Raw genomic sequence first — 27,292 nt, forward strand, 5'->3', positions numbered from 1 at the left:
GGCCTCTGAAGGACATAGAGACTGCCCTGCTAGGTTCCCTCCACATCCACTCACAGCCACGGTTCCACTTCTGGGCCCCAGCAAGACGGTGCTGAAGTAAACCGCCCACATTCGAAAGCATGGCTAGGGAACTGGAACACCACCGGGGACCAGAGAGAAGCTTGCAGACAAAGCGCCTCCACCAGCTGCTCCCTGGTCCCCAGGACCAGGCGGGGGTCCTGGCAAGCCCGATGCAACCTCGAAATGCCGGAAAGATGAAGTCTCCCCTCCATCCTCAAAGCGCAGGGAGCCAGTGGGAAGCACAAAACCTCTGAGAGCTGGATAGCGGATCCCTCCCACCTGCCCACACTCCCCTGGTTTGAGGCTCTCTTTGCTGCTCTGACCTCTGACCTCCTGGAGCCTCAATCACTCCGTCTGTAAAATTAGCCTGGGGGACTTGCCAGTTCTAAGAGGCCAGGCAGAGTCTCTGTGAATTCCCTGAAATAAAACTGGAAACCCCAGAAGTAGCATGTCTCTTTACTCACAGAAAGCAAAGGCACAGCAGACAGAGCTCAGCCAGTAGAGCGCACAAGGCCCCTACTCCAAGGCCTTGCTCACAGAGGGGTCCATTATCAAGGAGGCCCACACCAGCTGCGGCCACAGACCGGACGTCGCAAGCTATCCTGTGGTTCCTTGGAGCTCCCAGTTCAATTCTGTCTTCCAGATTCTCTCTAAGTGGGCTCCCCATCAAGAGGACTCAAGGCCTGCAAAGCGAGGACCCACAAAAGCCCCCTCCCACACTCTTTACTGCCCCACCCCCAGACAGGTGGGAATGAAAGAAAGTGAAGTCACTCAGTCGTGTCCGACTCTTTGCGACCGCCTGGACTGAAGCCTACCAGGCTCCTCCATCCATGGAATTTTCCAGGCAAGAGTACTGGAGTGGGGTGGGAATAGGCACACCTTTTCAGAGCAGAGACACTGTGGTAGGGCCAAGGCTGGGGGTGGTATTAGAGTAGGAGGTAGGGTCAGGGCTGGGGTGGAGTCAGAGTGGGAGGTGGAGTCAGAATAGGAGGTGGGGTCAGAGTAGGAGGTGGAATCAGAATAGGAGGTGGGGCCAAAGCTGGGGGTGGAGTCAGAGTAGGAGGTGGGGCCAGGACCAGGGGTGGGGTCAGAGTGGGAGACGGGGTCAGGGGTAGAGTCAGTTGGGAAGCGGGGTCAAGGTCAGGCCAGGGCAGGACCCTAAGGGACTTGGTACTGGGAACACCAGAGGCCCCAGCCCAGCCTGGGACAGCGCAGGTGAAGCAGCGGTGATCTGTGCCCAGCACACAAGCTCCAGCCACAGCACGTTTTCTCTATCACCAGCCCAAGACCACCGGGGCAAGGTTCGGGGGCAGCTGAAGCACCAGCTCAATCAGCCCTGCAGAACTTTCTTCCATCTCTCCAGGCATGGCCCCTCGGGCTCACCAGGCCCTCACAACACCTGTTCGGTGTGTTTGCTGCGCCACACCACCACACCAGTCATGGCGATGGTCAGCAGGACGGGCACGGTGATCAGCGGGATAAGAATTTCGTCTGGGGGGTCCTCCCAGTCTTGCCTGTCCACCGAGCAGTTTTGGAAGAACTGCCTGTGGACGCTGGCGATGAAGCTCTCAGCCAAGGGGTTGGGCCAGTAGCAACCCACCACGTTGGTCTCCACCTCCGTGCAGTTGGTGAAGCTCTCGTAGTACCTATGAAAGCAGAGAGTTTGACCATTCAGCTCCCCCACCCCTTCTAACTTTGGCCCTGACTTACAGGAAAGTGGGAGGCAGTGCTGTGTGGCCACCGGTTCTCAGCATGGCCCCAGGCCACATGGGAACAGTGGCCTCATGCTACAATCTCTCTTGGGCCTGCTGGTCTGGCAGTATCCATCCCCCTGGTGTCCTTGCCCTGAGGTTCTTTTGCGTGGTGGCCCCATACCCTGCAAGAAACTCTGAGGCCATAAACTCCCCAAAATATACCCCATGCCCCCGTCTGCATCTCGTACATCATCCCTGCCCTCATCGTGGTCATCCACACTGTCACCTCCTCCCTACAAGGAAAGGAACTCCCAACACCCCAGGTCTGGACTCAGCCCCCAGGGTGCCAGCACCCCCAGGTCTTCCCAGAGGACACTCTGAGGCTGGGCTCTTTCTCCAAGGCCAAAGGTCACAGCCCCTTGACCTGCAAGGCCCTTCTCACCTAGGACCACTATATAGGCCTCCCATGGGGTCACTAAAAGTCAGACATGACTGAGCGACTTCACTTTCACTTTTCACTTGCATGCATTGGAGAAGGAAATGGCAACCCACTCCAGTGTTCTTGCCTGGAAAATCCCAGGGATGGGGGAGCCTGGTGGGCTGCCGTCTATGGGGTCACACAGAGTCGGACACGACTGAAGTGACTTAGCAGCAGCAGGGGAAGAAATCTCCCTGAGGCCAAGGGCCGGCTGCCTCCCAGTCAAGTTAACCTGCCTTCATTTACCTGACTGGGTGGTGCGGGGAGGTGGGGGGGGCATCCCACCCGTGAGCCCAGCCCCAACCTGTCTTCCTCTCCAAAGTTACCTTCTTCAGCCCCCACCTGACAGGACATGGGATCCCCTCTGCCCAGGGTCTTCCTGTCTGTGTTGACCAAACCTGGAAAGGCACTTAGCAAGCCGTGAATGAGGAGCCACATCCATCAAACAGCCAGGCTCCTGATGGTCCATGTGGCCAACCAAGTGTTACCACTAGCAGTTCCCAGAATTCAACCCCAAAACCCACTGACCGAGGATTACTGGCCTCTGGGGCTGCTGACCTAGACTGGAGCCATTGTTCAAGATGCTCTGGTCAGAAGACTGGTTGAATATCTGCCTCAGTGTGCCAGCTCCGACCACTGCCCACCTGGCAAAGTGCTTCACACAGGACAGGCTTGGGGCAGGAAGGGGTTCCTGCCTCAGCTCCCTGTGGGAACGAGGCTTTGCAACCACCCTCCTCCTTCCGGTACTGACCCAGGAAGGGTGGCCTGAGCAACAGGAAGGATCCGCTTCCTGCAGGAGCTTCCTGTACACAACCTTATCTCTGCCTGGAAAGGCAGTGGGAAACAGGGCAGCGGATCCATTCAGCCAGACCCTTCGCCACCCCTCCTGGTGGCCCTGGGGCAACCGGTTTCCCAGCCCAAACATTTGGCTGGTTGGTCAGGCACACATCTGCCCACACCCCTCAGGTAACGCAGGCAAGGAAGAGCCGCACAAGGCAAAAGACAGCAGGAAACAAAGGCTACAGCCTGGAATCCATGTGCAGAGCCCTGATGTGGTCCTTGGGATGGGTCCAGGCTCTGGGTTGCCTCACTAACCAGGTCCTCAGGCAAACCGTCACCCCCAAGACCCGCCCCTCCCACTGGGCCCTATGAGTGGCCTGCCACCCCAGAGCTTCTAACCCGACACCTGCAGAGCCCCCACCTGCCCCAGAGCTCAGAGCAACTGAGCCAAGGTACAAGAAGCAGGAGGCGGAGGGTGATTTGAGGCCCGTGTGACCCCCATGCACAGAAAACAGCACGAGATAGCAGCTTAGGGCTCAGGATGTGGAACCGATATCTTCCCATCTCAGCTTGGCTGACCATCTTCCTGACTTTGCCCACATTGCTTAGCCTCCGTGAGCCTCAGTTTCTCCACCTGTAAATGGGGTTCATAATTCTCAGCCCAATAAGGTAATGGACCTTATTAGGTGAAAGCCCCCACCTTGGTGAAAAGACCAAATTAAGTGCTGTGAATACACTTCTGGTAAGTGCCTGGCATATAGTAGGTTCTCAGTGAGGTCACAGGTGAGTCCCAAAGGCTAGGGTTTGGGCAGACTGCCCACGCTTGCTCCTTCTCAAGATCACTGGGAACTGACTCCTTATTGTGACAGAAAATGTTGTTACAATAAAAGACAGCAAAGGTCAGGCGCTCAGGCACGAGGCAACAGTTGCAGGAGGCCACCCCCACAGCCAGCACCCCGCCGTTCCCAGGGCTGGGGAGGCAGATGAGGCAGGGATGCACGACTTTCCACACACAGTCCCAGGTGCTGTTAACTCATCAGCCTGCGTTCAAACTGGAGATAAAATCACGGTGTTCTTCCCAAGGAAGCTGCCATTTGTGTGACATCATGGAACCAGGGTCACGACAAGCTCTGTTCTTCCCAAGCTACTCTGGTCACCCCTTTCCATGCCCTCCCTTCAGTCTGTCTCCCAGAGCACCCTCCCTCCAGCCCCTGGGGGTGCTCTCACAATGAGCAAAAACACAGCCATGGGCCAGAGGGGAAAGTTGGGATGTGGAACCCAGAAGGCAGGCAAACTGCCCCTGGCAGGTTCCCTCTTCCGCCAGCAAACTTTTCCCTAGTCCAGTAGACATCGGCCCCTCTCTCCTCCAAGACCCCCTCCGGGCTGACCCCTCTACTGTTCTCCAGCCCTGGGGCTGGATGTCTGTTTAATCTCACTGAGGCTTTAGCAGGTGACAGAAGCCAAGGACAGGAAACTCACACCTCCTCCCTAAACCTCCACCCCTGTGTGTCCACTCTGGGCTTGGCATTCAGGTTCCAAGGACAATAAGAAGCCTGGCCAAGGCCCTTCCTGAACATCCCCCTCCCCTTTCCCAGCAGACACAGAAATTGTGTTCCATTTGGTTCAGTGAACAGCTATGTGTGGAGTCCATGAGGGGGCTGTGGATGTGCCCACAAGGAGCCACTGTCCCCTAGGGAGATGGCCATGGAAGCCCATAGAACAACCACTGGGAACAGACAGCACAGGAGCCAGGGTCTTGGGGTGGAAAGGGCTGATGCAACTGATAGAAATCCAGGGGTCCCAGGCAGGCATGGCCCACAGGACAGATTGAATGCAGCAGCCACCAGTACTGTGCCAGACAGAGACTTCTAAGTGAGAAGTGGGGGAAGGTAGGCACAGGCCATCAGTGATTTCCGAGGAGGTGAAAGGTGTACCTAGACACTTGATGCTGGGTGTGATCACAGGAGATGAAAAATATCTCAGAAGCTTCTAGAAAGTCGGGCCCTCTGTGGTGGGGCCCCCACCACACCAGGTAGAAACCAATGGGACTCAGTTTCTCTGTGGTCCAATGGTCCTGACTACCCACCCAGCCCTGGCTGGTGCTGTGAAGAAAACCCAAAATGACAACTCCACCCAGCACGGACCGTGAAGAGAGGCAGGCACCCCAGGGCAGGGCACCAACCACATTCAGGAAGGGGAGTGGGTGTCGGTGGTTCCCAGAGAAATGACCACACTCAGAAGAGTGGGGGATGCACAACCTGGAGTGTTCAATTTGGAGCAGCCTGTGTGGTCAGTGAGGGGAGTGAGGGGCTGGGAGGCTTGGAATGAACCTCGGAACTTGAGGAGCACAGGCGCTGTGGGCAGGGCAAGGGCAGGGACACTCACACGATGAACTCCGAGAGGTTGCACCACTTCCAGACCTCTACCTTCTTCATCTTTTCGGCGAAGGTCTTGCCACAGCGGGGCAGCATGGCCAACATACGCTTCTCATTGCAGCCACCCACCGGGGGAGACTCCCCTAGAGAGGAGAGAGTTGTGAGCATCACTAGGAAGGCTAGGTGCTGTCATGACCCTTGAAGGTTCGTGCTGATGCCCCTCAAGGTCTGCCCCCTGGGGTCTTCTTCCATCACCTTGGCCTCCATGTAACTCAAGAAGGTTGAAGCCAGTGCAGAAAACGGAACCCACATTGAGATGTCACCAAGACAGGACCAGAGGGGTCATAGAAAGAAGTCCTCTAGTGAAGCATGGAAAGAAGCAGGCAAGGGAGGGCAGCATGCAGAGAGATGGGGGTCTTGGGAGTGGAGAGGCTGAGGGAAGATGGGTTCCAGTGGGATAAAATATAGGAGAGGACTTCCCTGGTGGTCCAGTGGTTAAGAATCTACCTGCCAATGCTGGGTTCAATCTCTGGTCTGGGAAGATCCACATGTCACAGGGGCAAATAAGTCCATACACCACAACTACTGAAGCCCAAGCACCTAGAGCCCATGGTCTGTAACAAGGGAAGCCACTGCAATGAGAAGTCCGCATGTTGCAACTAGAGAGTAGCTCTCATTGCTCTCTGCAACTAGAGAAAGCCTGCATGAAGCAACAAAGACCCAACAGAGCCAAAAATAAATAAATAAAATATTTAAATAGAATAAATATATAGGAGAAAGTCACTGTGTCCTTGTATAAGATGAAGTCTTCTCATATGGCACTAAAAATACAAACAAAAGAAAAATATAGAAATTGAACTATATCAAATTTTTAGACTTTTGTGCTTCAAAAGATACCATCGAAAGAGTGAAGACATCCCACAGAATGAAAGCAAATATATGAAAATCATATCTCTGATACAGGGTTTGTGTCTAAAATATATAAAGAACTCTTATGGCTATTAAACAAGAGCAATGACTCATTTAAAAATAGGAAAAAGGGGAATTCCCTGGTGGTCCAGTGGTTAGGACCCAGTGCTTTCCCTGCCAGGACCGGGGTTCAATCCCTGGTTGGGGAACTAAGATCCCACAAGTCATGTGGCACAGCCAAGGTGGGCGGAGGGGGGTAGGGGAAGGAATGAAAGGTTTGGAAGGTTCTTATTCTATACATGAATTGATATAATATCACTTAGACTGTGATAAGTTAAAGATACTACAAATCCTAAAGCAACCACTAAAGTAATCAATAATAATTACTGCCAATTAGTGAAGGGGAAGAAGAAGGAGAAATAAAAAAGTGGAAAAAAAAATACAAAGTCTAAAAAAAGGCAGAAAAAGAGAGAAGTTGGGGCACGAACTGATGGTACCATGGTAGATTTAAAACTAACCATATCAATAAATTATCACATTGAAAGTAAATGGTCTTAGCACCTCAATAGAGAAATAAAAATTGTTAGGACTTTCTTGGCAGTCCAGTGGTTAAGACTCCAAGCTTCGACTCCAGGGGGTGCAGGTTTGACCCCTAGTCAGGGAGCTAAGATCCACATGCCACATGCCACAGGGCATAGCCAAAATTCAAAAAATGAAACAAGGATTATTAGATGAAATCAAAAGGCAAAATCAAAAATCCAATCACAGGCTATTTATACGTACCCTACCTTAAAATGACTCAAATAGATTCAGAGTAAAAGGTGGGGAACAATATGCCATGCTGCTGCTGCTGCTGCTGCTAAGTCACTTCAGTCGTGTATGACTCTGTGCGACCCCATAGACGGCAGCCCACCAGGCTTCCCCGTCCCTGGGAGTCTCCAGGCAAGAACACTGGAGTGGGTTGCCATTTCCTTCTCCAATGCGTGAAAGTGAAAAGTGAAAGTGAATTCGCTCAGTCGTGTCTGACTCTTCGCGACCCCATGGACTGCAGCCCACCAGGCTCCTCCATCCATGGGATTTTTCCAGGCAAGAGTACTGGAGGGGGGTGCCATCGCCTTCTCCGATATGCCATGCTACCACTAATCAAAAGAAAGGTGGAGTGGCTACATTAATACTGGACAAAGTATATTTCAGAGCCAAGAGTATCACTAGAGATGAGTCTTTCCATAATAATTAAAGACTCAATTCATTAACAGTAGTTGGATGAAAGGGGAAGAAGTGACGTTGGAGGCTGGACCCAAAGGCAGACTAGTGCAGGTGTTCAGGCCTTCCCAGTTTATCTAAAGCCTAACAGAAGGCAGAGGTGGGTTTTCAAACTCCACACTCCCCCACTGAACCCACCCTGAGCCTCAGAACCTTCACATCATGGGGTCCCAGGCAGGCAGCAGCCAAGCCAGAAGCTGACACCCCTCAAAGAGGAGCCTTGCCATCTCTGCAGGAAGAGGGTACCCTTCTGAAGTTAACCACCACCACCAGATGCCCAGCCCCACCCCCTTGGAGTCACTGGTTTGCTGTGTGACTCTGGACAGACCCTTCACCTTGCTGGGCCTGTGTCTCCTCCTCTATAAAAGAGAGTGGTACTGATTCTGGGTGTTTTCACTAGTTAATAGTCATGCATCTCTTTCAACTTGTCTCCATCTGGCCACAACTGCCCCACCCACACACCACTCTGCCTGGACCCCCAGCCACCTAGCCCCCTTCCCAGGCTGTAGCAGGTCTGGATTATGTGCTCCCAGCCTGTCGATCCAGTTCTATTTTAACACAGCTCTCGATTCTGAAGTCCTTGATGGAAGCAATCTATTGTAATACAATTCTTCTGAAGGCAGAACAAAGCCATTCCCCTCTGAGGCTGGTACAGACCACCATACCCGAGCCCACCTGGAGATCTCTGGGGCTAGGGGCCTCCCTCCCAGCCCCTCTCAGCACTCAGTCTCTCAGGCTGACCACGTGAGGTGGAACAAAGGTGTCTGACTTGGCTGTACATCCACAGTCCCTGAGGCCACAGCCCTGGCCCATGGCAAGGGTGACTCTGAGATTGGGACCAAACATTCGTATTTGTTAAAAAAAAACAAACGAACAAAAAAAACCCACCCCTGCGTGATTCCAATGTACTGCCAGAGCTGCAAACAAGCAGGGAAAGCTCACAACTACATGCATACAGGCACGGAGATCTTGTGCAATGAAGATTCTGAGCCAGTAGGCCTCCAGCACCAAGATGCTAATCTCTGACAAGTTCCAGGTGCTGAGAGGCCCTGCCCACACTCTGCAGAGTTAAGAGACAATGGGAGAGCTGAGGAGTCAGAGGTGGTCGAAAAGCCCCTCATGTTCACCATGACTCTATTCCCAGCCCAGATGCACTCACTCTACTCTCTGAGCCTCAGTTTCCCCTTCTGGAAATGAACACTGGCCTGGCTGCCCCTTGCCAGGCTTCCCTCAGCTTCAGTACTGACCAACGTCCACTGAGTGCCCTGTCCTAAGTGTGGTCCAACTTGCTGAGCCCCGCAACAGCCCAAAAAGACAGGGTCGCTGTGACCACTTGCTCAGTAACAGGGTGGGGGGCCAAACCCACATGCAGCCCTGGCTCCAGGCCGTGCAGGCCTGGAGTTAGTGACTCTGGGAGGCACAGGCTCTCGGGCTGTGTGGAGGCAGCTGAGAAGGCCACCTGTGCTCCATTCCCCCACCCCACCCCCAGCCGCCCTGTTGCACAGGCATTTTTTCCTCGCAGCTCATTGATAGCCCAACACAGGCTCCAGTCCACTTAATGTCCTCCACATCCAGCCATGTGCCCATTCCTGGGTCTGGCTGACAGTCTCTGCAGGGTATCCTACATGGGTCTCCTGAGTGCCACCCTCCACCCATGGGCACGAGCCAGTCAGGGCTCATACTGTGGTTTGCCCCTACTGGTACTGCCACTCCTCCCAGCTGCAGCCCAACTAGACCGGGCCATCTAGACCCACTGGACCACCATCAAAACCCAGCTGGACCTGGATCCACGGACCTGGATGATCTGGACCTCCTCAGCCTAACCCAGCCACCACCTGTCAGATCACTGAGACCCAGTTCAGTGCTTCCTCCTCCTCCATCTCATTCTCCTCCTTCCCCCTGCACATCCTCCCTCTTGGAACTCCTTCCTCCTCTCCCTTTCTGATTCCTCATAGACCAGAATCTCCATATGTCCCAGGATCGCCACACACCAACATGGCAGGGGCCTGGCCAGAGCAGGTTGAGGATATGCCATCAAGGACCACGTGACATCCTGAGGCGAGTTTCCTGGGATAACTTCTCCTGCCCATGGTGGGAGTGGGCAGTGTGCTATGAGGATGCACAGGACAGGCACCATGGGACACCTGTCAAGTGACCTCCATGAGGGGATGGAGGGACAGTTAAGTAGAGCACCATTTCTGACGCACAGGCTTAAGGAACTCCCAGCAAAACCCAACAATCCATCCAGCGTTATAAGACTGAGGTAAAGTTTCTGGTACCGGAATGGGAGGTAGTGAGGTATCTGTCTAAAGTCCAACACCAAGGAGAGAAGAGGGATGTGGGGCTGGGCTCAGTGGTACCAAGACTGGGACTTGGAAGTAAAACTTTCCTCTTTGGTGAGCTTGAGGTTTGCCTGTGAGAAGATAAGTGAGATTTACAAGTCCCTGAATGAAACACTTGGAAAGTCTTTAAATGCCAGAATTGACTGCCGTTTCAAAGAAAAGAAAATAGATGGTTTTGGAAAGTTCATGCTGTTTCTTCACTGAATTTTAGAGATCAAGTCCTGAGCCTTTGGAGTGGGAGCACTGACTCCAAGACCCTAGACTACCAGAGAACTAACCCTAGGAAGTATCAAATAGTGAGAACTCACACAAAGGAAACCACTTGAATATAAGCCCCACATCACCAACCACCAGTAGCACACAGTGCAGGATGCCTCATCTAAACAAACAAAGCAAAAATACAAACCCAGTCATCAACAGACAGGATCACCACTTCACTCAGCCTTGCCCATCAGAGAAAAAACAAACAAACAAACAAAAACTCAGCACAAATCTCACCTTATACAAGCTCACACAAACCACTGGACCAACCTTGGGAGGGCAGAAACCAAAAGGAAAAAAGAATTTAACCTTGAAGCCTGGGAAAAGGAGATCTCAAACACAATATTAAAAAAAATGAATAATGAAAAGGCAGATAAATACTATACAAATGAAGGAACAAACTAGAAACACTGAAGTCCAAATAAAGGAAGAGGAAATAGGCAAACTCCCTGAAAAAGAATTCAGAATAATGATAGTAAAGATGATCAAAAACCTTGAAAACAAAATGGAGAAAATGCAAGAATCAATTAACAAAGACCTAGAAGAATTAAGGAATAAACACACAGAGACAAACAACACAATTACTGAAATTAAAAATGCTCTAGAAGGAATTAATAGCAGAATATCTGAAGCAGAAGAACGAATCAGAGAGCTGGAAGATAAAATGGTGGAAATAACTTCTGAAGAGCAGAATAAAGTAAAAAGAATGAAAAGAACTGAGGCTAGTCTCAAAGACAACTGAGACAATATCAAAAGCACCAACATTCAAATTATAGGGGTCCCAGAAGAAGAAGAGAAAAAGAAAGGGTATGAGAAATTTTTTGAAGAGATTATAGTTGGAAATTTCCCCAACATGGAAAAGGAAATAGTCAATCAAGTCCAAGAGGCACAAAGAGTCCCATACAGGATAAACCCAAGGAGAAACATGCCAAGACACATACTAATCAAGATAACAAAGACTAAACACAAAGAAAGAATATTAAAAGCAGCAAGGAAGAAGCAACAAGTAACATACAAGGGAAATCCCATATTCTTAACAGCTGATCTTTCAGCAGAAACTCTCCAAGCCAGAAGTGTATATTTAAAGTACTGAAAGGGAAAAATCTACAACCAAGATTACTGTACCTGGCAAGGATCTCATTTAAAACTGATGGAGAAATAAAAGCTTTTCAGACAAGCAAAAGTGAAGAGAATTCAGTACCACCAAACTAGCTTTACAACAAATGTTAAAGGGACTTATATAGTCAAGAAATACAAGAGAAGAAAAAAGATCTACAAAATCAATCCCAAACAATTAAGAAAATGGTGATAGGAAGATATATATCAATAATTACTTTAAATGTAAATGGATTAAATGCTCCAACCAAAAGGCACAGACTGGCTGAATGTATGCAAAAACAAGACCCATATATATGATGTCTACAAGAAACCCACTTCAGACCTAAAGACACATATAGACTGAAAGTGAAAGGATGGGAAAATATATTCCATGAAAATGGGAAGCAAAATAAAGCTGGAGTAGCAATCCTTATATTGGACAAAATAGACCTTAAAATAAAGAATATTACGAGAAATAAGGAAGGACACTACATAATGATCAAGGGATCAATCCAAGATGAAGACATAACAATTATAAATATCTATGCACCCAATATAGGAGCACCTCAATAAGACAAACACCAACAGACATAAAAGGAGAAATTGACAGTAACACAATAATAGTAGGAGACTTTAACACCCCCACTCACACCAATGCACAAATCATCAAAACAGAAAATTAACAAGGAAACACAAGTCTTAAATGATGCATTAGATGAGATGGATCTTATTGATATCTTCAGGACATTCCATCCAAATGCAGAAGAATACACCTTCTTCTCAAGTGCACGTGGAACATTCTCCAGGATAGATCACATCTTGGGTCACAAATCAAACCTCAGTAAATTTAAGAAAATTGAAATCGTATCAAGCATCTTCTCTGACCACAATGCTATGAGACTAGATATCAATTACAAGAAAAAAACTGTAAGAAACACAAACACATGGAGATTAAACAACACATTTCTAAATAACCAACAAGTTACTGAATAAATCAAAATATAAATTAAAAAATCACTAGAAATAAATTACAATGAAAACATGACAACTCAAAACCTATGGGATGCAGCAAAAGCAGTTCTAAGAGTGAAGTTTATAGCAATACAATCCTACCTCAAGAAACACGAAAAACATCAACTAGACAACCTAACTTTACACCTAAAACAATTGGAAAAAGAAGAATAAAAAAACCCCAAACTTAGTAGAAGGAAAGAAGTCATAAAGATCTGAGCAGAAATAAATAAAAAGAAATGAGAGAAACAATAGCAAAGATTAATAAAACTAAAACCTGGCTCTTTGAGAAGATAAACAAAATTGACAAACCTTTAGCCAGACCCATCAAGAAAAAAAGAGAGAAGAACAAATCAACAAAATTAGAAATGAAAAAGGAGAGGTTACAACAGACAATGCAGAAATACAAAGGATTATAAGAGACTATTATGAACAACTATATGACAATAAAATGGATAACCTGGAAGAAATAAACAGATTCTTAGAAAAGTTCAATCTTCCAAGACTGAACCAGGAAGAAATAGAAATTATGAACAACCCAATTACAACCACTAAAATTGAAGCTGTGATCAAAAATCTCCCAAAAAACAAAAGCCCAGGACCAGATGGCTTCACAGGAGAATTCTATCAAACATTTAGAGAAGAGCTAATGCCTATTCTTGTAAAACTCTTTCAAAAAATTGCAGAGGAAGGAACACTTCCAAACTCATTCTATGAGGCCACCATCACCCTGATACCAAAACAAGACAAAGACAACACAAAAAAAGAAAACTACAGGCCAATATCACTGATGAATTTAGATGCAAAAATCCTCAACAAAATTTTAGCAACACATAAAAAAGCTCATACACCATGATCAAGTTGGGTTTATTCCAGGAATGCAAGGATTCTTTAATATATGAAAATCAATCAATGTGATACACCGTATTAACAAACTGAAAGATAAAAATCATATGATAATCTCAATAGATGCAGAAAAAGCCTTTGACAAAATTCAGCACCCATTTATGATTAAAACTCTTCAAAAAATGGCCATAGAAGGAACCTACCTCAACATAGTAAAGGCCGTATATGATAAGCCTATAGCAAACATTCTTAATGGTGAAAAACTGAAAGCATTCCCCTAAGATCAGGAACAAGACAAGGTTGTCCACTTTCACCACTATTATTCAACATAGTTCTGGAAATCCTAGCTATAGCAATCAGAGAAGAAAGAGAAATAAAAGGAATCTAGATTGGAAAAGAAGAAGTGAAGCTCTCACTGTTTGCAGATGACATGATACTGTACATAGAAAACCCTAAAGACAGTATCAGAAAATTACTAGTGCTAATCAGTGAATTTAGCAAAGTTACAGGATACAAAATCAATACACAGAAATCACTTGCATTTCTATATACTAATAATGAAAAATCAGAAAGAGAAATTAAGGAATCAATCCCATTCACCACTGCAACAAAAAGAATTAAATATCTAGGAATAAACTTACCTAAGGAGACAAAAGAACTGTACACAGAAAATTATGACACTAATGAAAGAAATCAAAGATGACATAAACAGATGCAGATATATTCCATGTTCCTGGGTAGGAAGAATCAATATTGTGAAAATGAATATACTATCAAATGCAATCTACCAGATTCAATGCAATCCTTATCAAATTACCAATGGCATTTTTCACAGAAATAGAACAAAAATTTCACAATTCACATGGAAACACAAAAGATCCCAAATAGCCAAAGCAGACTTGAGAAAGAAGAATGGAGCTGGAGGAATCAAACTTCCTGACTTCAATTTATACTACAAAGCTACAGTCATCAAGACAGTATGGTACTGGCACAAAAACAGAAATATAGATCAATGGACCAAGATAGAAAGCCCAGAGATAAACCCATGTACCTATGGGTACCTTATTTTTGACAAAGGAGGCAAGAATATACAATGGGGAAAAGACAGCCTCTTCGATAAATGGTGCTGGGAAAACCGGACAGCTACATGTAAAAGAATGAAATTAGAACACTTCCTAACACCACACACAAAGATAAACTCAAAATGGATTAAAGACTTAAATGTAAGAGCAGAATCTATAAAACTCTTAGAGGAAAACATAGGCAGAGCACTTGATAACATAAATCAAAGCAAGATCCTCTATGACCCACCTCCTAGAGTAATGGAAATAAAAACAAAAGCAAACAAGTGGGACCTGATTAAACTTAAAAGCTTTTGCACAGCAAAGGAAACTATAAGCAAGGTGAAAAGACAACCTTCAGAATGGGAGAAAATAATAACAAATGAAACAATTGACAAAGGATTAATTTCCAAAATATACAAGCAGTTCATACAACTCAATGCCAGAAAAACAAAAAACCCAATCGAAAAGTGGAAAAAAGACCTAAACAGACATTTCTCCAAAGAAGACATACAGATGGCTAACAAACACATGAAAAGATGGTCAACATCGCTCATTATTAGAGAAATGCAAATCAAAACTACAATCACCTCACACCAGGCAGAATGGCCCTCATCAAAAAGTCTACAAACAATAAATGCTGGAGAGGCTGTGGAGAAAAGGGAACACTCTTGCACTGTTGGTGGAACATAAATTGATACAGGCACTATGGAAGACAGTATGGGGAGTCCTTAAAAAAACTAGGAATAAAATCACCGTATGACCCAGCAATCCCACTCCTAGACATATACCCTGAGGAAACCAAAATTGAAAAAGGCACATGTATCCCATTGTTCATTGCAGCACTTTTTACAATAGCTAGAACATGGAAGCAACCTAGATGTCCATCAACAGTTGAGTGGATAAAGAAGTTGTGGTACATATACACAACGAAATATTACTCAGCCATAAAAGGGAATGCATTTTAGTCAGTTCTGATGCGGTGGATGAACCTAGAACCTATTATACAGAGTGAAGTGAGTCAAAAGAGAAAGATAAATATCATATTCTAGTACACATATACGGAATCTAGAAGAATGGTACTGAAGAACTTATTTACAGGGCAGCAGTGGAGAAACAGACATAGAGAATAGACTTATGGGCATGGGGAGAGGGGAGGAGAGGGTGAGATGTATGGAAAGAGTAACATGGAAACTTACATTACCATATGTAAAATAGATAGCCAACGGGAATTTGCTGTGTGTCTCAGGAAACTCAAACAGGGGCTCCATATCAACCTAGAGCAGTGGGATGGGAAGAGAAATGGGAGGGAGGTTCAAAAGGGAGAGGATATATGTATACCTATGTCTGATTCATGTTTGAGAGAAAACAACAAAATTCTATAAAGCAATTATCCTTCAGTAAAACAATAAATTAAAAAGAAAAACAAAAAAAAAAGAGAGGTAAAGATGCAGATTCCTGACAACACCAAGAAGGTAGATGGCTGCCACCCACTCAGGCTACCAGCTGCATTAGTAAAGGTCTCAGGAATTAACTTGGAATAGAAAACCATTTCAGCGGTTCCATCAGGGAAACAAAGAAAAGGCAGGCAGGACTGTGTTTCTTTTGTCTAGGGAACTTTCAGACTCTGGGAAGTGATAAATAGCCAAACAGATGCATTTCCGAGAGAAAAGGCTTTTATGGCCAGTCATTTGGAAATGAAAAACAGGAGCTCTCATTCTCCTCCAGGGCAAACAAGCAGCAAGCAGGCCGTGGCCTCGGTGGGCTCAGCAGTGACAGGCCGTGGCCCGTATGGCTCTGGGACACTGTGGTGTCTGGAAGGTTCTGCTCTCAGCCCTTGTGGTCTGGCGAGTTCTTCCCCATCCTGGACCTCAGTTTCCATATAGTGACATCAGAGGACCTCCAAGGCACCTCTGAGCCAAGCACCTCCTTGCAATCACTGGGGTACCTGATATCCAGCACTGCACCTGGGCCCACTTGAGTGCACAGAATCCAATGCGACAGGAGACGGCTCGACGGCAGGACATTACTCCCACCAGTGACAAAAACAGTGACAGTGCCGTGTTTATACACAGACACACTGGCACAGGCACTCTGTCTGGTGGTGCTGTAAGTGAGCCCCTGGGAGCCACAGATGCTAGCAAACTCAAGTGTTCACAGAATGTGTGCCAGGCACTGGCAGGAGCTTCCCATACATGCAATCCTTCACTCCACACTCCTAGGTCCCCACACAGGGTTACGGGGCCTCAACTGACTGAATCCAACTGACAGTCACATGCATGCGTGCGTGCTTAGTCGCTTCAGTCGTGTCTGACTCTCTGGGATCCCGTGGACTGCAGCCCTCCAGGCTCCTCTGTCCATGGGATTTCCCAGGCAAGATACTGGAGTGGGTTGCCATGCCCTCCTCCAAGGGGATCTTCCCAACCCAGAGATCGAACTCATGTGTCCTGTAGCTCCTGCATTGCAGGCGGATTCTTTACTGCTAAGTCACCAGGAAAGCCCTACTGGCAGTCACAACAGCCCTTTCTAGGTTGCTAGAGTGGGAAAAGCTGAGACTAAGTGCCACTAAATGTTTTATGATCATGGGGAACAACTGCTGCAAAGAGAGAGGCACCCCAGGAGTAATATCCAAACCCAACGGTTTGGTCAAGAGCAAGGCATGAAACTGAGCCAGTAGGCCTTGGGTTAATTAGTAGAACTTCAAGCCAAAAGAAAAAAAAAAAAAGGTGGGGGGCAGGGGAAGGTTTTTTAAATGCAAGTAAGTTTAGGACCCCATGGACTGGTGAGCCATGGCCTGCCAGGCTCCTCTGTCCATGAAATTCTCCAGACAAGAATACTGGAGTGGGTTGCCATTCTCTTCTCCAGGGGATCTTCCCAACCCAGGGATTGAACCCAGGTCTCCTGCACTTCAGGCAGACTCCTTACTGTCTGAGCCACCAGGAAGCCACATCATAATTGTGTCTTATCTTTGGATAATATTACCAAAATTAATCTATAAATTACCAAAATTAATCTATGATCTCTATTTAACTGTCTTAAAGAAAAGTGAGCACTTACAAATCAAACATTTCTAAATACAACAAAAAACTAACCAAAATGCAAGGAGATCCAGCCAGTCCATTCTGAAGGAGATCAGCCTTGGGATTTCTTTGGAAGGAATGATGCTAAAGCTGAAACTCCAGTACTTTGGCCACCTCATCTGAAGAGCTGACTCATTGGAAAAGACTCTGATGCTGGGAGGGATTGGGGGGCAGGAGGAGAAGGGGACGACAGAGGATGAGATGGCTGGATGGCATCACTGACTCGATGGACGTGAGTCTGAGTGAACTCCGGGAGTTGGTGATGAACAGGGAGGCCTGGTGTGCTGCGATTCATGGGGTCGCAAAGAGTCGGACACGACTGAGCGACTGAACTGAACTGAACTAAACCAAAATGAGTTTCAGGTTCATGTGCTCTGCAGAATATTAAGTATTAAATTAATATCCAGTATTAAGATTTGTTAATTAATACAGATATGTCTTCAGAGTCATCAGTACTACGTATGATACTTCTCTTGTACAAAGGTTTACTGAAGTCAGTAAATTCATGTTATATCTATTGAAAAAATTATCAACAAAAAACTGATTTGCCATGATGATATTGTCATAAGTAGTAAAATACAGAAAAATGGTATAGAAGTTTTTAGATGAACTCTTTAGAAATGATTATATGTTTTAATTTTTTTAGATTCTCAGTAACTTGAAACTTAAAAGTTTTGCTAAATTAAGTTAAATGATAAAAATCCATTGAAGGTCTAGGTCTTTTTTTAAGATAAAATACTGGAACATTGATTGTTATACAAGTCTAGCAATCTTTTGTCTTCTTAGGAGAGAAAAAACTAAAGATATTTATATCACTTTAAAGAGAGAAATTAAGCTATAAAAATGTATGTTTTTAGAGGTTATAGAACATGTTTATAAGTTTGTCAATTAGAAAATGTTAGTATAACAAACAGTTCAATTACTCGCCTTTTGGTTTTTGCTAGAGATTAGGATTTTTAAGGATGAAAATTATAATAAATATGTAATTAAAACTGCCAAAAATAAGTCAGTTGTGTCCGATTCTGTGCAACCCCATAGACTGTAGCCTTCCAGGCTCCTCCGTCCATGGAATTCTTCAGGCAAGAACACTAAAGTTAGGTAGCCAATGGCTAAGACTCCGCACTCCCAATGCAGGGGGCCAAGGTTCAAACCCTGGTCAAGAAACTAGATCCCATATGCTGCAACTAAGCATATGCAGGCTGGAACAAAGATCCCGCATGCCAAAACTAAGAGTTTGCATGCCTGACGAAGATCAAAGATCCTGTGTCGCAACTAAGACCTGGCACAGCTAAATAAATAATTTTTAAAAAAAAAGAATGGAGATAGTTGTGTTAAAGAAAAAAGAAAAACAATTTTGCCCTAGAGCTCATCGTTTCTAGATGGGGAAAGGATAAGGGACAAACTTACATGAATACAGAAATCGTGGAGGTTTATGTAAAAGGAATCTTAAGAAAAGTTTTATGCATGGTCAGGATTGAATAAGATTAGATTGAAGTTAATAAAATAGATTAATTTTATTATCAAAAGTAAACTAATACAAGACTGGAGTTTGGTTTTCTCACTCTGTTAAAAGAGCAATGTTTCCTGGAATATTGAGCTGTTTTTGATAAGAGATTTTAGGTTTCCTTCTCTAGCTAACTGAGTTCTCCAAATGGCCCCTGAAGCATCTCTGAAAGAAATATTAAACTAATCAAGATTATTTGGTTTATTAAACTTTATGGAGAGCATTAAATGAAAAATTGACCTAGTGAAGTTGTCAGAGTATAACTACTCATGACATGTATCACTGCTTGCTTTAAGTTAGTGCATGTACAACATTTGTGTGACAACTGGATATAGCTGATAAGATGTGTAACCTATAAAGGGCTTCCCAAGTGGCACTCATGGCAAAGGACAGTCTGTCAATGAAGAAGACATAAAAGACATGGGTTCAATCCCTGGGTGGGAAGATCCCCTGGAGTAGAGCACAGCAACCCACTCTAGTATTCTTGTCTGGAGAATCCCATGGACAGAGAGCCTGGCAGGCAATAGTCTACAGGGTTGCAAAGAGTCAGACATGACTGAGGCAACTTAACACACACACATAACCTATAAAAGGTCCCACTGTCAACATACCTTTGTAGTCCTTTGTTATGTCTGATTAGTTTTCCTCCAACATGGATAACTAGGCTTTTCATATAAATGAAAAAAAAACTGAAAAAAATTTTTGTTTATATGAAAAAATAACTACTTTTCATATAAGCGAAAAGTAGGACTAGCACCAAGGCAGAGGATAGACCCAGGGCAAGCAGCAAACATGATCAAGGGACAAATATTTTTATCATTATTGCTTTCTACTGAAAGACTTGCCATCAAAAGGGGAAAACGATAGAAGAAATTTTCACATATTGAGGTATGTGGAAGTCATTCTGATTTATATGATTTAACTCAAATTTTACACTAATTTAAAAGAGCTTGTTTGTGGCCTATTTAACACACATTGTAGGGCTTCCCTGGTGGTCCAGTGGCTAAGACTCCATGCTCCCAATGCAAGGGACCTGGGTTCCATCCCTTGTCGGGGAACTAGATCCCACAAGTCGCAACTAAAGTTCACATGCCACAACTAAAAGACTGCATGCTGCAACTAAGACCCAGCACAGCTGAATAAATAAATAAAAGAAATAAATATTTTTAAAAGAATTAATGACTGAAAAGTTGTAGACATGGAGTGACAAAAGTAGCAGTTAGGCCTTACAGCAGTCTCAGAATCTGTAGCTCCTCCCTGAAGAACTTAGATAACACTGTCCAATACCTATTTCTGAGTTGTCTTACAGAATCTAAAACCACCACGGAGAAAGAGCTAACTGCCTGATGATCAAACTGCAGCCGTAATACAAGCTGCTCCAATTTGAGCAGTGCTGTTCTGCACATAGCCCCCACCTGCACATCCTTGAAGCTTTCCCTTAAAAGCTCTTGCCCTGGGACTTCCCTGGCAGTCCAGTAGTTAAGATCTTGCCTTCCAGGGCAGAGGGTACAGGTTGGGTCCCTGGTCAGGGAGCTAAGATCCCACATGCCTTGAAGCCAAACAACCAAAATGTAAAACAGAAGCAATATTGTAACAAATTCAATCAGTTCAGTTCAGTCACTCAGTTGTATCCAACTCTTTGTGACTCCATGGACTGCAGCACACCAGGCTTCCCTGTCCATTACCAACTCCCAGAGCTTGCTCAAACTCATGTCCATAGAGTCGGTGATGCCATCCAACCATCTCATCTTCTGTTGTCCCCTTCTCCTCCTGCCTTCAATCTTTCCCAGCATCAGGGTCTTTTCTAAAGAGTCAGCTCTTCACATCATGTGGCCAAAGTACTGGAGCTTCAGCTTCAGCATCAGTCCTTCCAATGAATATTCAGGACTGATTTCCTTTAGGATTGACTGGTTTGATCTCCTTGCAGTCCAAGGGACTCTCAAGAGTCTTCTCCAACACCACAGTTCAAAAGTCTCAGTTCTTCTGCACTCAGCTTTCTTTATGGTCCAACTCTCACATCCATACAAGACTACTGGAAAAACCATAGCTTTGACTAGATGGACCTTTGGTGGCAAAGTAATGTTTCTGCTTTTTAATATGCTATCTAGGTTGGTCAACAAATTCAATAAAGACTTTTAAAATGGTCCACATTAAAAAAAAAAAAAAACATAAAATCATTGTAAAAAAATTGTAAAAGCTCTTGCCCTCTGGTTGGCAAGTTGGAGTTGATTTGGGTGGTCTGCCATCTTCCTAGGTTGCTGGCTTCCTGAATAAAGCATTTTCCCCCCGCTAACCCTTGTGTCTTGAAGACTGATTTTTGAGCATTGAGCAGTCAAACCTGAGTGCAGTTTTGGCCCCAGTCAGTAACAGGCACCAGCTGAGTGGACTTCTGCTGGACCTCACGACCCCAGGGCCCTGCACAGCAGCACCTGCTTCTGAATTAGGGTTTGTAATTCTCAAAGCACCTTCCCTGATGGGTCCTTCAGAGCCTGTCCTCAGTGGAACCTGATGATCACTAGGAACAGCCCCCTTGCTAGCCCAGCTCCCTGTACCCACTTTGTACCACCCAGAGACAGCTCAGCGATGGCAGGGTGTCAGCATCCAGAGCAGCCCCGGCACCCTCCTTCAAGATGCAGCTGCCTCCAGGGCTGATATGGCCCCCGTCCCATGTATGACAAAGCAGTGTGAGCACATGAGCAGGTCTGTCTCTCTGTGCATCTCCTTGACTCAGTCAGGAGTCAGTTTCTGAGGTCCTCACTCTGATGAGGCCAGCACTGGACTGCGTCTGCTGAGGAGCTGACCTGGACCCTGACCCTGGCTGGGGAGCTTGAGCCCAGGTTCCGTGGGCGAGGGACACCGGGTCCAATGAGACAAGATGAGGTGGCTCCCAGAACCACACCAACATGAGCCCAAGGCTATTAACATGGAAGGTTTCTCCACAGGGCCTGCCTTTGGTCCTTCTCACCTCCAGGCTATAGGTGGGCGAGGAGAGCCTCAGTTTCCATCATAATGAATCAGAGTCTTCTCCCATTACAAGAACCAAAATCTCCATCCAGACGTAGAGAACGGACTTGTGTACACAGCAGGGGAAGAAGAGGGTAGGACGAACTGAGAAAGCAGCGCTGACACATATACACTACCATGTGTAAACAGATAATGAGTGGGAAGCTGCTGTGTAACAGAGGGAGCCCAGCCTGGTGCCCTGTGATGACCTAGAGGGGTGGCATGGAAGCGGGGAGAGGGAGGGGATATATATGTAATTATGATGGATTCGTGTTGTTGTATGGCAGGAACCAACACATTTTAAAGTAACTATCTTCCAATTAAAAAATTAAAATAAAAAAAATTTCATCCAAGGGCTTTGCATTTGAAGCTTGCTGAAATCCTGTATCAGTGTGCTCCTGATCTCCTGACTTCTGGAAGCCACCAATCACTCTTTCCTCTAACACAAAAACCCAGCTAACCCTACGGCTCTAACCCCTGAACATTAAATGAAGTCATACTTTATCCACCCCAGACATCACCAGTGGAAAGATAACCTGGAGTTCAAGATGCCAATGGGCCTAAGCAGCTTTTTCCAAATTCCAGGTCATCGAAGCTGACAGTGGCAATGCAAACAAGCCCAATTTTACATCTTACAGTCAGGGAAACTGAGGCCAGTGAGAACAAGGGAGCATCCCAAAGGACCCAGGGGACTGTGGACCCCCAGGCCAGGGCTTCCCCCTCTCAGAGCTGGCCAGGCTCAGGAAGGCTCTCCCACGGAAACCCTTGGATGATTTCCTTAGAAGGATTTTTCAAAACAAGCATTTCATTCAATCCATTCCCAGTTTGTGAGCAATGTGTCTTCCCAGGAGCCCCGTGTTTTCTCGGTGGAGAAGGGATCTGGGAGGGGAAACCTCAGAAAGCCGCCCTCTGTCCCCTCCAGCCAGTTGCTCCAGACACAGGCATACACACTCACACTGAAACACTGGCTTCGGAGGACAGACACAGCAGGGAAGATCTAGCACTCCCACTTCTGGTTTCCTCTCATCCACACCCCTGCGCCGGCTGTGCACGCAGGAGCCCCGGACGTGGAGCACACTACCTCACAGGGAGGAGGGAGATGGACACGCCCGCCAGTCCCCAGCCCCAGAACAGCGAGGCCGGAGACATCACAGCAGGGAGGAGCGGGCTCTGGCCGAGCACGCTGCCGAAGCACAGCCTGCAGGAGACCCTTCGCCTTCCTTCCAAGCCCGGCCCGTCACCATCAGCTGGAGCATCCTGCGGACCGCGCCTCCAGAGCCCGGCGCGCCGGGCTGGCCCAGGTCGGTGCTGAGGAGGAGGAGCAGCCAGGTGCAGAGGCAGGATGCCAAAGGCCGCGAGGATCCCACGACCCCCAAGGAGGTCGGGGCGCCCCGGCGCCGGACTCAGCGCCCCCTTACCGCAGAGCAGCAGCAGCAGCAGTAGTGGAAAAAAGTAGGGGCGCCGCAGCGCTCTTGTCCCCATGGCTGGCCAGCTGTCGCGCGCGGTCCAGCTATGACGCACAGTCCAGCGGCGGCGCGCGGTGCAGATGCGTCCCCGCTGGGGGCGCCCGGGGACGGAGCCCAGGCCGGGGAGGGGCCGCAAAGAGCCCGCCCCCAGGAGGTGCCTGCCCCTAGGCTGTGCTCTCCGCCCTCTGGGATGCGCCTCCCTCCCCGCAACAGGTGCCCTCCAGCAGGTCGCGCTCTCCCAGGACGTGCTGCCCCTCAGGACGCTCCCATCCCTATGACGAGCCCCGCCAAGGACTCGTCCTACCCCCCAGGACGTGCCTCCCCTCACTGACTGGTCCTTCCCCCAGGACGCATCCCCTCCCCAGCGCATATCCTCTTCCTTCTGCCCTAAGGGTGCAGTCCTAGAAGACCTGGTGTCCAGCTGGGCTGGGGAGCAGGCTTGGGGGCAGGTGGGAGCCTGGCGGGGAGTGGGGTGGACCCAGCAGGTGCACCCACCCTCAACCCAGACCACAAAGGAGCCTGGGAAGGTGTCTGGAGAAAGATAGCTGTGGGGTTCGGTGCCATGGGAGACCGGGGAGGGAGCAAGTGGGTGCAGGGGGCAACCCCCTTGGAGAAAGCTGGGTATGAGTGGAGGCATCTCTGTGAGGGGGTGAGAAGTGGGGACTTCTGGGTAGAACCCCAAGTACTTATGGGCCTCAAGCCCTAGGATACCTTCCTGGGGTCTTCCCTCTGCCAAGAACCTTTGCACCCCTCTGGACCAGAGAGGGTGGGGCATGCACACACCTACACTGACACACACCCCACCGCCCACGGCTAGAACTGAGTCCTCAGGCCCCAGTCCGTACCCTGTGCCCTCTGGAGGCCTCAGGGGACAAAATGAGGGCCAAGAGAGTGACTGGGTACCCCTCAGGGCCTGACTTCGTGAAGTGTTATGGGCTCCCAGGGGAAGGAGAAAGGGCCTCAGGGTACTTCAACCACAGATGACCTCCCTTGGTTTGGTCACCTCTGTCCCCCTCAGCCCCTAGCACAGACCCTGGCCCCACGGACACCCAGTCACATTGTCACTGATGAAGAGCCCCTGCCCTTTGAGGCCCATAGTCCGCCACCCCCCACCAGCCGTGCCTCATCTCAGGGCTCAGGAAAGCAGCACTAGGAAGGCCTAGGGATTAATTACTCTCAGCCTGGGCCTTTCCCATGTCAGAGGAATGGAGCAAGTGGGCTCCCCACCTGGACAAGACCTCTGCCCTCTGAGCGGTAAGAGGAAGGTAATGGGCCTGCCCCAAAGACAGATGGTGCTGGAGAATTCTAGTGTAGGCATCCAAAACAGAGGAGCCAAACTGACCTTTCCTGCATTATCAGTTCAGTTCCGTTCAGTTCAGTCGCTCAGTCGTGTCCGACTCTTTGCGACCCCATGAATCGCAGCACGCCAGGCCTCCCTGTCCATCACCAACTCCCGGAGTTCACTCAGACTCACGTCCATCGAGTTGGTGATGCCATCCAGCCATCTCATCCTCTGTCGTCCCCTTCTCCTCCTGCCCCCAATCCTCCCAGCATCAGGGTCTTTTCCAATGAGTCAACTCTTCAGCCCCCTTAATAAGTGACCAAAGTTTTCTGTTCTTTTTCTGATTAGAACCAGAATTATTTCAAGGGAGACTTAAAGCTAATTAAAATTGACCACCCTTCCTGCTTGCCTTCTGCCCAAGGTGGTGGGGGGCGCAGATGTAGGGGCTACCCCTCAGCTCAGTGCTTCCTGCCAGCCACCGCTTCTCAGATGCCCTGCACCAAGGGAGATGAGCCAACAGCACAGTCCCAGTGTCTGCCAGTGTCCCCTGGAGACTGCAGACTCACTGAAGGCAACACCACTCCCCGGGAGAGGCTAGGCCAGACCCCGCAGGCAACTAGCACACAGCTAGCAGGCGGGGACAGGTCATCAGATGGGGGGCAGACCAGACAGTACCCTCAAGCCCATTCCAGCCTGGGGCTGTGAGTTGCTGACCAGTACTAACTTGCCCAGCATCCTGGGAGGCAGGGCCCCAGATGAAGCTGTTTCCCGGTCTGGGATGCCCTTCCCTCCCCCATCCTGCAGACTCAGGTCCCCGCACTCCACTCCCATGGAGCTCCTCTGTGTCCCACGGCAAACTCCCAAGGCCCACAGACCGTCCCATTGTCCCCACTAGAGGAAGTCCATGAGTGGTAGGGCCCTGACTTCTGCTCCCTATGCCCTGTGCCATGGCCCTGCCAGAGCACATCTCTGCTGGGGCAGGGGGTTTCACTCCGGTGGTGAGAAGGGGGCTGGGGGAGGCCCATAGGGGCCTTTCTGCTGTGGCCTCGCCCTGCTGCTTCTTCCCCTTGACCTCCTCCACCGCCTCACCCCCCAACACTCCCACCCCAGTGCAGAACTGTCTCCTCTGCCCTGAGTCAGCTGGTCCTCCCCACTCTAGAGAGATGATTCAAAGGTCATCAGAGACTCTAGACTGCCCCCCACCATCCAATCCACTGGCATTAGTGGTTGCTGTGGCCTCTGGACGGCAGAAGAAGAGACATTTTGGAAACTCCAGGGCTAGGACTTGAGGCTGTGGCTCAATGCTATTCGAAGCTGCTGCCTGTTGGACAAGGAGCCGCCACGTGGTGGCCCTGGGCTGAGAGCTCACCCTGACATTCCTCTGGCTTCCCTGAGGTCCTGGCTGAATCAAAGCCGGTCACCCCAGGCTAGTGAGGAAGGACACGAGTGTGCTGTGTACACCGCTAGGTCTGGGAGCAGGAGTGTGAGCATGGGACCTTCCAGGCAGACAGGAGGGGCTGTCCCTGTGGAAAGATGAGCTTGAGAAGGGAACATGGGGCAGTGGAGGCTGGGTAATAGGACACCCTGGGCAGGTGGGTGAGGGTCAGTGCTCATGACAACGGATGCTGACTGACCCTGGGGGCTACCCGAGGATGACACTGTTTGATCCACAAGCAGCCTGCCCTTAAGAGGAGGAGAGGATGTAGCCTGGATCCCTGAAAGGACAGAAGCCCCCACTCACAAGACAACCAGCTCCTCTGGGCCAAGCTGGCGAGGTCTGGAAGGCCAGTGGCCATCCGCAGGCCTCAGGGCAGAGAGGACAGGACAGGCCCAGGGGCTGTGCTGCTGTCTGGCTCCTTCCCTGGGCTCATAGGCTTTGCTTTTAGAAGAATCAGTCACCCTGCCCACAGAGAGGACTTCACACCTGCTTGGCCCCCAGCTCACCCTCCAGGCCTCCTCTTTGGCCTGGCCCCCCACCTCTGTCCGCCCTTGTCCTCCAGCCACTCCTCAGGGGCGGTCGGGTCCTTTCTGCCAAGCCTCAGCCCAGTCTCTGAAATCCCCGCTAACTGTCTGCTCCTCCTTCTTCTCTGGCAACTCTCCTCTACCTCAGAATCCCAAACAGCACAGGACTCAGCCCAGTTGGTCAGTGGGCATCCAAAGGCGAGCTCCTCTAGCTCCTCCCAGGGCTATCTGCCCTGGGAGGTGGCATCCCTGCAACCCAACTCTCCATTGCCAAGCATGGAATCCCAGAGTCGCTCCTTGGATCTGGGAACCCATCTGGGGTCTCCTCCAGCCCTCCTCTTGCTCCCCTGTTGTCCCAGATGCCCTCGGTTAAACCCACACATCCTTGAGAACAACAGGTCAAATCAGCTCTTACAGGAACTTGCCCCAAGCTTGAAAACTTCCCCTTGAAATGACAAATCTGGTCCAAGTCCTGGTGTTGGCCCCTCCATTCGACACCACCAGCATGGCCCCCTCCCCACATGTTGGCCCAGATCAGCAGCTCTGATCTGGGTCTCAGAGCAGAGGAGTGGGGGAGATGCACAGACATAGGTCCAGCCAAGCTCCATTGTCTCCCCAACACAAGACACTCAGGGAGCCTCACATTTTCCATCTGAAACTGAAGAGGATAACAGCCTCGTTCTCAGATCAGCGGTGAGGACTGACACCAAAGGAGCTTCTCTGTGCTGAGATCCACAGGTCCTGAGCAATGGAGATGGTGGAGGTGAAGACGGTAGAGGCACCAGATGGCCGAGGCAGTCCCAGAGTAGTCATCATG

General features: G+C 48.5%; 1 protein-coding gene across 1 annotated transcript; it reads right to left on the reverse strand.

Moving 5' to 3' along the window:
* Window positions 1-500: 500 nt before the first annotated feature.
* RAMP3 (receptor activity modifying protein 3) lies at window positions 501-23,470 on the reverse strand. The gene is made up of 4 exons (XM_070787993.1): window positions 23,184-23,470; window positions 15,383-15,455; window positions 5,398-5,530; window positions 501-1,706 (listed from the first exon to the last, which is right to left on the reverse strand). Exons 2-4 carry the CDS (start codon window positions 15,447-15,449, stop codon window positions 1,451-1,453), a joined length of 456 nt encoding a protein of 151 aa, XP_070644094.1. The 5' UTR covers window positions 15,450-15,455; window positions 23,184-23,470; the 3' UTR covers window positions 501-1,450.
* Window positions 23,471-27,292: the final 3,822 nt, after the last annotated feature.

The sequence above is a fragment of the Bos indicus genome, chromosome 4 (genome assembly GCF_029378745.1).
Source record: "Bos indicus isolate NIAB-ARS_2022 breed Sahiwal x Tharparkar chromosome 4, NIAB-ARS_B.indTharparkar_mat_pri_1.0, whole genome shotgun sequence".
NCBI classification, from domain to species: Eukaryota; Metazoa; Chordata; class Mammalia; order Artiodactyla; family Bovidae; genus Bos; species Bos indicus.